At 31.8% G+C, this 15,803-nt stretch overlaps 3 protein-coding genes and 1 long non-coding RNA gene across 4 annotated transcripts; 1 reads left to right on the top strand and 3 right to left on the bottom strand.

Moving 5' to 3' along the window:
• Window positions 1-2,250: 2,250 nt before the first annotated feature.
• On the top strand, window positions 2,251-3,389 carry LOC106443603 (protein LURP-one-related 8). Its single transcript, XM_013885150.3, has 2 exons — window positions 2,251-2,688; window positions 2,807-3,389. The coding sequence occupies exons 1-2, from the start codon at window positions 2,266-2,268 to the stop codon at window positions 3,158-3,160; spliced, it is 777 nt and encodes a 258-aa protein (XP_013740604.2). The 5' UTR covers window positions 2,251-2,265; the 3' UTR covers window positions 3,161-3,389.
• Window positions 3,390-5,839: 2,450 nt separating this feature from the next.
• On the bottom strand, window positions 5,840-7,264 carry LOC106443604 (cyclin-dependent kinase B1-2). Its single transcript, XM_013885151.3, has 4 exons — window positions 6,553-7,264; window positions 6,401-6,470; window positions 6,152-6,290; window positions 5,840-5,967 (listed from the first exon to the last, which is right to left on the bottom strand). Exons 1-4 carry the CDS (start codon window positions 7,178-7,180, stop codon window positions 5,875-5,877), a joined length of 930 nt encoding a protein of 309 aa, XP_013740605.1. The 5' UTR covers window positions 7,181-7,264; the 3' UTR covers window positions 5,840-5,874.
• An 818-nt stretch (window positions 7,265-8,082) lies between these two features.
• LOC106441884 lies at window positions 8,083-10,694 on the bottom strand. Its single transcript, XM_013883636.3, has 7 exons — window positions 10,563-10,694; window positions 10,406-10,477; window positions 10,155-10,304; window positions 9,770-9,934; window positions 9,268-9,321; window positions 8,960-9,109; window positions 8,083-8,529 (listed from the first exon to the last, which is right to left on the bottom strand). The coding sequence occupies exons 1-7, from the start codon at window positions 10,632-10,634 to the stop codon at window positions 8,158-8,160; spliced, it is 1,035 nt and encodes a 344-aa protein (XP_013739090.2). The 5' UTR covers window positions 10,635-10,694; the 3' UTR covers window positions 8,083-8,157.
• A 2,605-nt stretch (window positions 10,695-13,299) lies between these two features.
• LOC125606843 lies at window positions 13,300-15,552 on the bottom strand. The gene is made up of 2 exons (XR_007338074.1): window positions 14,814-15,552; window positions 13,300-14,719 (listed from the first exon to the last, which is right to left on the bottom strand). It is a non-coding gene; the product is annotated as an uncharacterized LOC125606843 (long non-coding RNA).
• Between the last annotated feature and the right edge of the window lie 251 nt (window positions 15,553-15,803).

Genomic DNA, 15,803 nt, shown 5'->3' with positions numbered 1-15,803 from the left:
ACCATTCTTCAGTAAGATGGCCATTCTACTAATTATAAAGACACACGACTACTTCACAAAGCCACGGCAAAAAAAAACTCAACTTGATTTTTTTTTTAAATTTAGACCATCAACATCATACGATTTATTGCAATAAATTAGATGAGCTTACAATCTAAAAATAATTGGTGAACAATGGATTGATTCGTATATTTTATATACTAAATTAATATTTTTTTTAATTTCTGATTGGAAGATTTTGTCTTTAATATTTGGGTTGCAGTTTTTGTTTAAAGATTATGTTTAAGGTTTTGATTCTTGAACCTTTCTGAAGGAAAATGTTCATTTTGTGAGCTGATCCCTTTGTTGGTATGAAAGTCGCATAGGTGTGTTGTAGTTTTATTTTTGGTGGTCTCATGTTAAATTATTTATATTTAGTATTTTATTGGAGATTCTAAGAACAGGCTGACACAACTATAAAGAAAATCGAACTCTGAGCTATGATATATTATGTTGAGTTCCATCTAGCTTAAGCGGATCTTATAAGTACCTTAACAACTCTAAAAATATACCAGTCATTTGCAGTGCATAGGTAAATGGATTCATCCACTGAAACCGAAAGTTTAGCTAAGGATTTACTTTAAAAAGCGACATTCACGTAATACCCATTTTATGATGACGTACGAGGTAAAATGCAAAATGAGCATGTAAACACACGGTAAAGGTAGCTACGATGAGAGAATAATGAGATGGTACAGACTATATAGAGTGAGGAATCTGATTTTGTAGGAAGAACAATTAGGCTGTACTACATCTGCAGTGCAATAAAGAGAGAGCAAGAGAACATATTCTTCAAAGTGCAGCACGTAATTTTCAGTCCAATTTTTTTTTGGTGAAAGTGGGACGCGTCTCTCAAAGGTCGTAATCACTTTCTGTAAACAAACGATAGATAACGAAAAGGAATATAAATATGAGAGGTCAACGTAAGTGGAACATTCATTATTACCAACGGCCGTGAAAAAATATAACAAGGATATTTTAATAGTATCAAAGTTTTAATCAGAAAAAATTTAGTGGAATTTTGTTAGAAATGGTTTTACTTTTCTTTTCCCACCGTTAATCGTTTCTCAGCCACATACTTTCTTCTTAGGCTTAATTATTTATAATGATCAATGATATGGTACAGTGGTCCTCCTTTCAGCATATATTCATATCATACTAAAACCAAGGATTGGTTCAAAACTCGATTTATTAACTCATTTTACTTCATGACCATGTTTTTTCTTTTGCTAAAATTTGGTGTACTTCATGACCATGTTTGAAACTTTGAATTGGTTTTTATGAATTTATATACAATATCTGAACTTTGCTTTCCACCAATTCTTATCCTCCACAGCTCCACTAGATTATGGTTTTCCTTGGCTCAAAATGTTCATGGTAATAACTCAAAAGCTTGATTTTATAAAACTACATTATCTGATATCTGATACAGAATTGGTTTTAAAGAGCCAATAATTAACCATATTAGGTTTTGGATCAAGAATACATATTGATTATCAGTTTATGATATAGACTACTAGGGTATATCATATATTACTTTGGGTTCAATTTTGGAGAACAAAGCGATAATTCTGCAGAAATATATAAGAAAATGAAGAATATTTCTACAGATTCTCCTTTTTCCATTATAAAAAGATGCACGGGAAAGACATTAGATTATGGCCCGCACTTCCTTGCTGTCGATTCTTTTTTTTTCTTTCTATACATGAGACAATAATGTTCTCTATTTATTAAAAAAAAAATTCCCTATTTATAATAGAAAAATGTAAGGGAAAATAATTAAATATTATTTTTAGTCTAAAAGTATACACCAGTATATAGTTTTTTCTTTTTTGAAGCTTGAACTTCAGTATATAGTTGAGAGAATAAAATTTATAAAATAGCACGTTAATAAAACAACGATAATATTTAAAACTTACAATAGCCAAACAGTATTTGATTAGTCGTGTACTGTACTACTCATGTAAATTTCTCAACTATAGGGTTAGTGAGTGATTTTTTCCTAACTCTTAGCGTAAGATTTATATTAAATATGAGACCATAAGCTATTCTATAGGGCCAGTATTGGCCAGATCTGGAATAAAAATACAATGTTCCTATATAGTAATATTTAGTTGGAGTTTAGGTGAATTAAAACCGGTACTATAATATTCGATTATATAAAGGAATAAATTAATTTAATATACAAATTAAAAAGACTAGATATCTTATAGTAATAGACTGAAAATGATACCTCTAGTGGAATACAAGAAGATGAGACCATTCTTTTCATTTGCGCAACCATATTCTCTTTCTACATTTGTATATATAAACACGCAACCCCCTTCATCAAACAAAATATCAACTCATCTTCTCCAACAAGAATCATCAAACACACTAAGAAAAGACAAACACAGAGAATCAAGAAGAAAAATGACAAAAGTTCACCCAAAGTTCCCAAACACTTACGAGGAAAGCTTGTGTGATAGTAAAGCAGCCGTGGTTTTAACGGTGTGGAGGAAGTCTCTTCTCTTCAACTGCGATGGATTCACAGTTTACAACTCTAATGGAAACCTTGTCTTTAGGGTTGACAACTACATGAACTCTACTAGAGACAACATCGTCCTTATGGACGCTTCCGGCTTACCTCTCCTCTCCATCCGCCGAAAGGTACTTTTCATATTAGATAATCCAAGAGTTTTAGCCACTAGAAAAATTTATCGTTGGTGGTGAATCCTTATTATGAAACTAGTCTTGAATTTTCCTTTCTTCTTGATTTATCGACCAGAAGTTGAGCATGGGAGATTGCTGGGCGGTATACGATGGAGAAACACAAAGAGACCCAATATTTACAGCAAAGAAAAACGTTAGCATACTAACAAACAAGAGGAGCTTGGCGTGGGTTAGTGCGAAGAAGACAATACTATACGAGGTTGAAGGATCGTACGGGCAGAGAAGCTGCAAAATAGTAGACGTGAGGAGGAACAAGAAGACAACGGCAGAGATCAAGAGGAAAGATGCAATGGTTGGAGGAGGTTCCTTTGGCAAAGATGTGTTCAAACTTATAGTTGAACCGGAGATGGAGCCTCGTGTGGCCATGGCATTGACCATCATTCTCGACAAGATGTTTAGATCTTATTGATTTTTTTCCAAGCTTTTTAAGTATATAGTAGTTCCCTTTTTGCTATGTAATTTATGCATGTGTGTTCTTAAATGTTACACATGAACAGAAACAACTTTTGTTTTCAGTTTTTGGTTTCGGCCTTAAATGAAGTCGAACAGTGTATTTTGTATGGATGGTTCAACAAAAGGAGGCGTGGTTGAGGCTGATAAGTCGGATATATATATAATAATAATTGTAAGTTATGAAAGTTTTTCTTTTACAACAAATAATAAAACCATTCCACATAAACCGCTGCTGTAAGAATATTTCGAACACAAGTCCTTTTTCAAAAAAAAAAAAAGAAGGAATATTTCGAACACTGCATGTAAAAAATGTGATGATAATGGGTTTGATAAGTTCTCAGAAAAAATAAACAAGAGAGATAATTTGTTACTTCTTTATGACACATGTTTTACTTTTATAGTTTTATTTATGCATGAAACAAGTCTGTTACAAAATTATCACAAATATTCAAGAGACTTTTTTTTGGTAAGAATATTCAAGAGACTTGCTAAAAATGTTATAATGTTTCCAAAGTCTATCGTGAACTAGGATCAATTAAGCAATATAAAAATTATGTCGAAGTATAAATGAAATAGTTTCTGCATAGATGAGTTACATTCAGGAAAATCTAAGATTTTGCAACCATAGACAATTTAATATTTAAAAAAAATGAAAATATTTTTTTACAAATTAAGGGTATATGACTATATATTAACTCTTGTTTCATTTTAGCTATGTCCATAACCAGTTCTGATTCAGGTAGTGCCTATCAGTCGAAGCTTGTCTAGTGGATTGAGAGGCAATACATATACACAACACTTGTCTTCTCACTGAGCTCCTTCGTCACCACTTTCATTCGCCAAGTTTTTTTTTGTGTACTTTGACTAGATTGAAGTACTTGTCAACTAAGCTATGTGTTAACTCAAACCTGCACTAGTGTTTGTTTTATCTGCATCAGTCCATGGATACATGTTTCACCGAAATTAGAAAGTTTGATTTCACTGAAAGCAAAAGAACAAGAATCTCCGGATACTTTATAGACTTGTGTATTTTATGTTTGCTAATAGAGCTTTTGTTCATGAAAGGTGTGAAAACGCTGACCTGACAGAAGCTAGCAGAACTGAATTCATGACACCTGCAGCGTTCATATTTCTGTCTGGAACAATCATCTTCTTTGGACTTTGGCATCCAGATAGTAACACAAACAGTATCTACATAACAAGCGAGCAGGATCTGATCATCTGATATTGTAAGCAGATACATAAGACCAGTGGATAGTAGGAAAAGGTAAGCAAGATACAAAGAGTAGCTATGGAGATCTCTTTGTATCTTGCATTCTTCCTAAAAATTATGTGTAATGCGATTAGCGAACTTTGTAGTCTTTGAGCAGCAATTGTAGTTGTAATGAAGCAGGAACCATTTGGGGGTTTCAGCTCCCATTTATGTACACTACTACGATTCTTGCTTGAGAAAAAATGATCAGAGCATTTTGGATTCATCTCTCTTTGTTGCTTTGTCATCTAAAATTTAAATGGAAGTAGAAGTCTCTAGTGTTTCAAAAAAAAAAAAAAAGTAGAAGTCTCTCAAACACACGATACAAGAGACACTAAATGTAATAGTAACAAACAACAGAAAAACAAAATCACCAAGATGATGCTGAGCAATCAACTTCCAGACTCCAAGCAGAAGTCTGATCAGTAAAACAAGATTGCAATTTTGGCAGAGGGTGATGAGCTAAGCAGCCCCGGGACCGGGACGGGGACCGAAAACTGGGACGGGAGCGGGGACGGGAAACGTCAAACTTTAAATTTGTAAATACGGGTACGGCATAGAAACGGCGACCATATTATAAGAAAATATAAAAATATCCATAAGTCAAAATGTTAAAATTTGAAACATAAGTTTTAACAGCAGCAAACACACTTAATCAAAATACTATACATCAACAGAAACAATAGCAAACACACTTGATAAAAGTACTAGACAGCAACAGAAACAGCAGCAAACACAATTGATCAAAATACTAAACAGCAACAGAATAAGCTAAAAAAATATATGATACATATAAACTGACAGTCACATCTTTGTATAAAACACAGAAACATTGTATATGAATTATTTTTGTAAGATAAGATTACAAAAAGAAGGTAAAGAAAATGCTTACGCGTTTTGGTTGTGATATAAACAACAAAGAGACAAGAAGGGAAGGAAAGTGCATCTGTGTTCTGTTGCTGATATATCACAGAGAGAGATATGGTCGAGACTTGAGTTTCAAAGAGAAAGAAGATGGAAGTGCAAGAGACTAAAGTGAGAGTGGAAGAATCGAAGAGACAGAGACACTAATATTTTTTTTAATTACAACTTTTGATCTTTTCAAAATTAATAGAATAAACACATTAAAGGTTAAAAACATATATGGTTTAATTTTTTACACTTCTTATAACACAAAAAAAAACAGATGGATACGTCTATTTTCTGCGGAAACGTTTCCGGAACGTCTCCTTCTCTGACCAAGCCCGTACCCGATGAGTCTTGATGTCCCGGGTTCACCTCACACATATTGGGGACGTTTCCTAGGCGTACCCGAGACGTCCCCGTCCCCCCGACGAACCCGATACGTGAGACGGCACCAACTTGGAGTACCCGTGCAACCTAGGTGATGAGAGACTTTTGTTCAGACAAGATCAGCTTCAGAACTGAGATTTGTCAAGGCTGTCAAAGTAAGGATGATCAAGAGCCGCTTTTGCTGAAATCCTTTCAGCTGGATTGTACCTCAGCATATTCTGCATTTTGTTCAAAGCTTCAGACTTTAAATCTCACACTCAAACAAACAAACATCATCTAGGAAACCCAACAGAAAGAACCTATAAGAAACTAACAGACTATATAAGATAAAGAAAAGATCAAGTAATGCTATAGACTGTTCCTTAAAGCAGAGATCACAGGGACATATTAAGAAGAGCATACCGTGAGAAGATCAACTCCTTCAGGTGATAGAGAAGGAACAGCACGTGACAAGTCTTGAGGCTCCCACTTTGGATACACATGCCAATCACGCAGAGTCATCACACCAGGCCACTGCTTCTCAGTTGGTGTTCCTAGCAGTCTCCACAAACCAAAAAGAAAGAACCATGTTTAAAGATTCAGTCTAGATATTAACATTGGCGATATAATCCTAAATCAGTTCATGAGCATGTATCAGTGGCATCAAAATACCTGAAGATATGAAGCAGTTGCTGAAACTCAGAGTCACCAGGGAAAAGAGCTTGCCTCCGAATCATCTCCGCTGCAAGTAACAAACATCAATAAGGCAAACAAGTACTAGACCAAAGACACAACATCCCAAAGCAAGTGGAGGTAGAACTAACCAAAGATGCATCCAACAGACCACATGTCAACCCCAGTGGAGTAATGAGTAGAGCCAAGAAGAACCTCAGGAGCTCTATACCAAAGCGTAACAATCTCATGAGTATAAGACTTCAAAGGAACAGTGAAAGCACGACCAAGACCCAAATCAGCAATCTTCAAAATCCCTTTCTCCTTATCAAGAAGCAGATTCTGCGGTTTGAGATCACGGTGAAGCACACCGTGACTATGACAATGCGCCACGCCTTTACAAAGCTGAAACATAAACCTCATCACAAGATCAGCCTCGAGCGGCCTAGGGTTCGCGCCCTTTCTATACGAATCGACGAACTTCTTGAGATCCGTGTCGAGGTACTCGAAAACGAGGTAAAGGTTGGATTTTTGAGAAGAAGATGCGTCCTTTGATTGGAGTACGTGTTCGACGCAGAGGAGGCGGACGATGTAGATGGATTGAGAGAGCATCTGGAGGAGAGAGATCTCGCGGAGAGCTGTTGGGGGTATGCCTTCTTCGTCCATCTCGAGGCGGGTTTTCTTTAAAGCGACGAGCTTTCCGGTGTCTTTCTCCATGGCTTTGTAGACTTTGCCGTAGGTTCCTTCGCCGACCTTCTCGAGCTTCTCGTACTTGTCCATTGTGATGATCTTTGTTGGTCTTGTTCTGTGTGTTGTGTTTTATAAACCCCTAAGCCCTCTTTGGGATTAGATCTGATAAGCGCCTGTTCGGTTTAACGTTAACGTTGTTTTAAACCGAGATAGTTCCACGTGGCGTCTCCTTTCCCGCTCTTTTGGACTTTGAACACTTTTTTTTGCGGTGTCCTTTTTAAGAAATAAAATCATTTATTTGATCATTTTTTAAATTATTTATTGCGTATTTTGTTAAGTTTCGACATGAAAAGTTATGTTTCTATTTGTGGTTGTGATTATATATAAGATTTTTAACGTTAAAAATCCTTATAGGATTTGCGGTGATGACACCTCACCTGAAAATGTGATTTTATGGTTTTGACGAAAAAATGCGATTTTACATTTTTAGTGGGAAAACATAATTTCTTACGAGAATACATAATTTTTTTTTTTACAGGGAGACATGGTTTTCGGTTTTGATGGGAAATTGTGATATTACGGTTTGGGATGGAAAACACGATTTTGCAGTTTTGGCGGGAGACATGATTTTTCAAGTTGACGGGAAATTGTGATTTTCGATTTTAACGAAAAGCGCGATTTTCTCTTTTGGAGTGAAAATGAAATTTTTGATTTGGCGGGAAAATATAATTTTTGGTTTTGGTGGAAAACGTAAAAAAGGTGTACTGATACTTGGTCCTAATATGCAATATAAATAAAGAGTTAGTTGTTAGAGAAATAGATTATCAACCACTTAAATTATAAATTTGAACATCGTTGATTGCCTTCTCAATTGGTGAGAGCAATAGATTATGTAGAGTGGTTGTTTTTTTTTTTGAAGAGTAAATGATGATGTATTTAAGGTCTTTAAAAAAAACATAAGGAAGTTTGAGTGAAAAAGTGAAAGATGAATATAGTTTAGTCAAATTTTATTTACTTTTCAAATTTGATAATTTTGGTCGGTGGTACATATGTAAAATTCATAATCATCAAGTACCACAGTCTCCACCTAGACCTCCAAAGGAGAAGGATACTCCATTCGACTTCGCATAACCCCAATACGATAATCTATAACACTGGAACGAATCTGAATAAAGTCTTGTTTTCCTGTCTTCAATATCAAGTAATTGATAGTTCGAGTTTCTAACTTTGACATGCAGAAAAAATGAACTTTTTTGAAAGTCGATAACCGGAAAATGTCCATTTCCCATTGGAGGACTTATTCCATCCGGAGACATAAATGTATTTCCTCCGAAACGTATTAAAGATGCTCCGTCGTTTAAATGTGTGAATAGTTCTTTGGGCCAGTAACCAATTACTTCATTAAATATTTTCAATCCCCAATTCCCGCTTATGCCATCCTAAAAAAAATTAGACAAAAAGTAATTAAGAATATATCTATAATTTATAAGCATAATGTGATTTTAATAAGAAAAACTAATAGAAACTATATTAAGAAAATACTAAAAAGATAAAATATGAGGACACATCCAAACATATTTCAGAGCCTGGACGTTTTTTTTTAATTGTAACTTTTATTAAGATATTTCTTGGTTTCCAATAGATATCCTTTTTCTGTCTTCACACTTATTAAAAGCTCATTAAAATCTAGTTATAAATATATCATTCTCTATCTGTAATTAACTATTTAAAATAATTTTAAATCAATATACAATTCATTTATTCGATAAAACATTAAAACTTTTAATTTTAAAGAGAAATTTTTATTCTTATGAAAAATCACTTTTGTATAAACTTTAGTTTATTGTATATAAACTTGAGCAAATTTACCTGGAATACTTGCGGTGTGAAAGTAAATGATTTTTTATCACCATAAATAGAGGTTCTAGGAAACGCTATTCCAATCCAAGGAATTCGAGTTACAATAACAAAGCCAGGACATTGTATGTTATAGCATCCAGAGTTTTTATAACCATCTGCCTGATTAATTAAAAACAATTATAAGGCAAGATACCATGGAAGGAGAAAGACTAATCACAAATTGTTCTGCTTTGTTTTAACTTTTAATTAATCACGAACTGTTTACTGGTTTGCAATGTATAAGGAAACATAAATAAGAAAATAGTTGATTTACTTACGGTCCAATACATTGTAAATCTTGTGCGAGTGTCACCGTACAATCTTGGATGTACCTAAATAAAATTATAAAATACATGATGAAACATAATATATCCAAAAAATACGTGTTAATGTAGATAATTTGTTGGATAACCGTAAAATTTAATTTATAATACATTTTTATATACTTGTATTCACTGTATCTGTAAGAATTAAATGTCAAAAGACAGCCATATTTTTCTACAACTTAAAAATCAATATTATACAGTTTTAAATGAAACTTTCATTAAATATTCATACGTGAATCTTATGATAATAACACATTATTATTTTTAAATGGTAATAACAAATGGGTTAATTTGCTGAATAACTATATTGAGAAAAATATTAGTTTTGTAGTAAAATGATAGAAATAGAATGAAATGGTTAGTTGGTGAAATATAGTTTTTTTTTGGTTATAGGCTCAAATTTCCCATAACAAATTTCGGTGGTAAAAAAAACAAAAGTTTTACAGTAACTTACTCCCCAACCAACTTGAATGCTATTGAGTTCATTACGGGGTCCATTCTCTAACCAAATTTGACTTTTACTGAACTGGTTATTCTGCAGAGTTAAGCTATGAAGACTTATATTAGCTTCTGCTCCTCGATAGATGCTCCCATCCAAAACGGTCTCAATTGTTGCAAACTGTAATCACAAATATAAAAATTAATCATTTTAATTATTATAATCAACAAGGCTAGTAAGAAGGCAACAACGTGACTATCTGCAAAAGGAAAGTCATATTTTATCAGTTCCAGAAAACTGTATAATCGAGTTGGTGATCAGAATTATATAGTATTATATCTTTTTAGAGTGCAGTAAATGGATATATTTCTAGAAACAATGAAAAAAAAAGAAAATTTACATGTTGGCCCGGATACTCGACTGTGTCAAGATGAACGCTCTTAGTTCCATTTCTTTGTTTTAAGATTGGCACTTTTCCTTTTGGACAACTTTGATAATTCGTTTTATATTGACCCTTTCTATCAAGATTTTCATCCGGATAGAAAATTTCCTGTAGTTTTACACACGATAACAAGATTAAGAATTTATTTTAGAAGATTATGCTCTTACAAGATCATTTCATGTTTAATTGAACCAAAATCACCACCATACCTGAATCTTATGGTGTTTGAGCAATGGATGTTGGAAAGCTGGTTGTTTGTATATATCAACACAATCAAAATCCTGAAAAATTGAAGAAAATGAATTCTTAATTGAAAATATCAAATCTTAAGAAATTAAAAACACAGTAGGAGTCGTAGAATCTTACATCAGTGTTTCCTTCGACCACTTGCGTTAAAAGCACATGAGAAAAGAGAACGAACAGTATATGTAAAGCCATTGTAATCTTAGTTCAATTTCTCCATTGATATTGATAGTCGTATATAAACCAATGCAAGTAAACAACCAATTAATTTATTGCTAGTCATCTATATTATTAAAACTGAAGTACATTTGAGAGTTGTTTGGAAACTTAGATAATAGTATAAATGAGAATTGTTTGGAAACATGGATAGCAGTACAAAATAATACTTGCTTATCTTAATTGATTTTTTAAAAGATTTTTATTCTATTGTTAATCAATTCTAACCCTTCATCTATTATATTTACTAAATAAGTTAATATCATTTATTACAGAAGTACAAAACAAAATTTATTTGTTTTCCATTTTTATTTTATCTTTTACATTCATTTTCTCAATTTTAATTATTTCTATACAAAATTCAAATCAAAATAATAATTTAAAATTAATTTATATAAATAATTGATTCAAATATATATACATATATTTTTTTAAAAAGTTTACTAAAATATTTTCCAATAACCATTTAAAAAATATATTTTCACTATATATAAGAAAAATACAATACATAACTTAATTAAAAACACCAACTTAAATTATGGTTTTTATATTTCATATTAAGTTTATAAATATAATATATGTGATTATTTATATGATGGTACGTATAAAATAACATTAATTATATGATTACTTATATTATGGTACATATAAAATATGATTAATTATATGATGACGTATAGATGATATATAATAGTGACATGAAAAACAAAACTTATTTGTTTTCAATTTTTTTATTTTATCTTTTATATTCATTTTCTCACTTTTTAACTATCTCATTAATTATATTTACTATAATATTTTGCCAGGATTATTTACATATTAACTATAATAATTCGACATATTTGAATGAAACCACTCTATTTGTGATAAGAATTCAAAATGGTTAACAAATATTTTTTTTATTTTCTTATGTATCGGTTAGACATGGACATTCGGATAACTATTCAGCTACGAGTTATTTCTTTGGGTTATTATGCTTTTTGAGTTTTGAAACTAGACTTCATTTCGGTATTATAAATTTTCATGTGTGTTTCGAATCGGGTCTAGATGAATTCAGTCTTAATATATACAAACCTACAAATATCCAAAAACTAATGTATTTGACGCCTGTACGGATATTTGTATGAACAGTAAGAATATTAACCGATTCAATTCGGGTATGTTGAATTCAAATTAAACTAAAAATAACCAAATAACCAAAAGTAATCATATTACTCTATTTGATTCAGGTTCGATTATGATGTATAGAAATCTAAAAGTACTTATGCAATTAATTATATTATGACACATAAAATATATAATACTAAACATAAAAATAAAAATAAAATATCGATTTATAAGAAAGTAAAAATTAACACCCGCACGGGTGTGCGGGTCAATCTCTAGTAATATCTTATGAACGTTACGTTAATTTTCAGTCAACAATTTGAGTCATAATTACCTTACGAACGTTACGTTACTAGTCATATAAAACCAAATTGAGTCAGTCGACGAAAGAAAAAAAGACAATTTGAGTCAACAACTAATTAATTTTTTTTTTTAACCTGGAGTATCCCGAACCTATAGAAGAACCCATACTAATCTCTAAGGGGAGGTGCAACCCACGGATAGACCCTCTCTCCGGATATGCAAATAGGCCCTAAAGCATAGGCTCATATCCGTGTGGGGTGTCCAGAAACATCATGAGGTAGTTCCCTCAAGGCAGAGTTCGAACTCACAACCTGAATGGAGGAAAGAGCCCGTCTTTACCATTGGGCTATGATGTTCCGGACAACAACTAATTAATTTTCTAATGGGTTTTTTGAAAAAGAAAAATAGACTGAGAGAAAATTTTATCTCCTCAAAATCCTTTGAAGGATTTGATCACAAGTCTGAGATAGGTTTGTTTCTTTTGTTGTTTTGTTTGATCATAAGTCAGGCTAGAAGTATCTCTTTCTTTCTTAATTTGACTCATGATCTTTTATTTTAGTTATGGGATCTTCCCGTTCTACATTAGGATTTTTGTTTTCTTCAACTCCAATCAGAGTGGGTTAACAACCATCTTATATCGTTCTCTGATGTTGAGTTGAACTAATTAAAAAAATGTGATCACCTTTTAATCAAATTTTCGCTGTGCTTCTCTTTGTTTGCATATCACTCCTATCATCATTTATTTTCACTCGGAATTTACCATGTTAAAGACGTTTATTTCGTGGCTTTCAGATCCGTCAATCCTTACTGGGGCGGGAACATATCTCTGATTTAAATCTTTACCGGAGACGGAGGTGCGCTCTTCTTAATAGGCAGAGGAAGATTAAAGCATAGAGGGAAGGCTATGAATAGAAGTAGCTTAAGTTGGTATTGGTGTTTGGAGCATGGTTGCTCTCAACGTCGACCGGAGAGGGACAAAGCAACAAGAAACGATTACGTCGAGCTCACGGAGGAGTTTCTTCAGGGTGCATGATGGATGCATTTTCGTCGCTTGCGTTGATGTTGATCACGTGGGAGCAGATATAAACACCCAAGCTTTCCTCAAATTTGGGCTTAAACTGTAAATTTGTTTTGTTAAGTCTCTGTTGGGCCTCATTTGTAAAGCCGATGCCTCTTATTTCATTCCCATTGGGCTTAAATTAATGATACTTAAGCCGACAAAAAGGGTTTTTTAAAAATTTTATTATTATATTAGCGTTTATTAAAATTTTGTCTTTTGTTTATTTATAGTTTTCTAGACATTTATCACCAATATCCATAATTATTAATGGATATGAAAATATAAAATAATATGTTGATTGGGGAAACAAAAAGGTACGAATTAGCTAGCGAATCGATTACAAATTTCCAAATACTGGACAATTAAACTATTGAAATAAAATATATATTCTGTTACTTTAAAAATCCACTGGAGCTTGACCCGCGCACCCGCGCGGATGTTAGTTTTTTTCATAAATGAATATATATTTGTATAAGTGATAATATATATTTTAAAATTTACCCGTTTATTTTTTTTTTAATATGACATTTCTAAACACAATAATTTTTTTTAATATGACATTTCAAAATTTTATGATTATGTATAAGAAAATTGTTGTATACTCCCTATGTTTTTTAATATAAGTCATTTTAGAATTGTGTACATAGATTAAGAAATCATTAATTTTTTTATATTTTCTAAACAAAAACATCATTAAATTATTTATCTAAACACAAATCAACCAAAAATAAAATAGAAAGTATATTATCATTGGTCATATAACATTAAGTGTTAATAAATTTTATATAGAAAACCGAAAACGTCATATAATTTGGAACATAAAAATTCTTCTAAACGACTTATATAAAAAACAGAGAGAGTACTATTTATTATGTATATGTGGAATTAGTAAAATAATTACATATAATGTATGTAATTGCGAAATGTATATATGGAATTAATTATTTTAAAACACACATATTAAATAGGAAAAGACAAAGAATACTAAAATCTAGGTTTATTAATTATTGTTGCCATTATTTTTAGCTAGAATTTGATTTGGAAATACATTAATTGAAGAGAAAAGACAAAAATCCTAAAAGGTAGGTTAATTAATAACTCCAGTGGCATGTCATTGTAAATATAGTGGAAAACTAAGGGATAATCTAATTTTGTACTCCTGTTTTAATAGATTAGATATATACAATATCATTGGCCTATTTTACAGAAAACTAAACTAAATTTATACGACACGTTGGACAAGTATTTCCATTCCACTTACGTAAACAATCTAAGTGGAATGCATGCCCACATAGTGTATTTGCCAATACGACGTTGGGTTCGAATTCCTCTAAGCAGATGTTACACTCGATTTCCCCATGCACAAATACAAAGTTTTCCCTTAGCACAGGAGCTAGTTGTACTTCTTGATGTCCTAACTCTATGTCTCCAGGATTTGGTACCGGAGATTGAGTAGTAGAACGATACATTCTTAATAATCTAATTACGCAATAAAATATCAGACCTGCGCCAAAACTTATCGTCACAGCTCCAAGCATCATAAAGATCTGGCTTTCGACTGAAGAGCCACTATCATCATAAGGCGAAAACATATCTATAAAACATAAGAAAATACAAAAATGTAAGTTGAAAAGAAACGGTTGAGAAATTAATTTGAAGACAAGCAAACAAACAAACCAGTGGATTACCTCGAAGCCGCTGAAGAAGCTGATTCACAAGATTCACAGCAAGATTTAATTATTGTTACGCGTTGGTGGTACGAGACTCTTCCGAAGAAAAGAGGAGGGTTACAAAAAAAAGAACATGCATATGTTGTCTCTCGTTTATATGAGGTTTCAGAGAAAAAAATACACCAAGATCGACATAATGTGAAAAGTCGATGAGGTTTCAATTTTTTCAAGATAATAACGTTGTTTTCTCGTCATACCATACATACTTTAATGTTTTAACAGCAAACCTGAGAAAGAATAATGATTATGACATTTATCATCGGTTAGGTTATCAATATCAAGAGTTTTATCTAATTAAATCTAAAAAAGTAATAATATTTAATAAATAAAATTTTAATTTCTTTTACGAAGAGTTCGATTTATTTATATTTTGAAGAAAAAATTCTAAACTAATGCACTTAATTAGTATAATTTTACATAAATCTAATTATTTGCCCGAGTTTTTTTTATAAATATTTTATCGAGTGGAGACTGGCTGGGCCCATTTCCCAACGTCTATTCTCAACCCAATTTAGTTTTGAGCATTTCAAAATTAAGGTTTGTAGATAAGATATATTTTTTAAAAATCATATATAAAACATATCTCTATTATATTAATGATTTTTAACCTTAAAAGCCCTCAACTAAATTTATTTGGGTAAAAAATCTCATATTTAACGAAAAAACTCTCAAACTAACTTTATTTAATGAATTAAATCCTAACAGATCATAATTATTATTACTAACGGTAAATCTTTAGTTTATGTATTTATACATTAAATAAACATAGTTTAGGAGTTTTATCATTAAAAATAAAAAAAATCAAAACTTTATAATATTATCTAAAAATTAGCAATTTAAATTTTCAAAATTAACACTTTTAACCTTTTTTTTTGTAAATATATGAGTTTGATGTATTTTTAACATCAACATTATATATGCATATATTTAAAATGTAAAAACCCAGAA

This window comes from Brassica napus, chromosome A3 (assembly GCF_020379485.1).
Source record: "Brassica napus cultivar Da-Ae chromosome A3, Da-Ae, whole genome shotgun sequence".
NCBI lineage: Eukaryota > Viridiplantae > Streptophyta > Magnoliopsida > Brassicales > Brassicaceae > Brassica > Brassica napus.
This window is presented reverse-complemented; position numbering and strand designations above follow the sequence as displayed.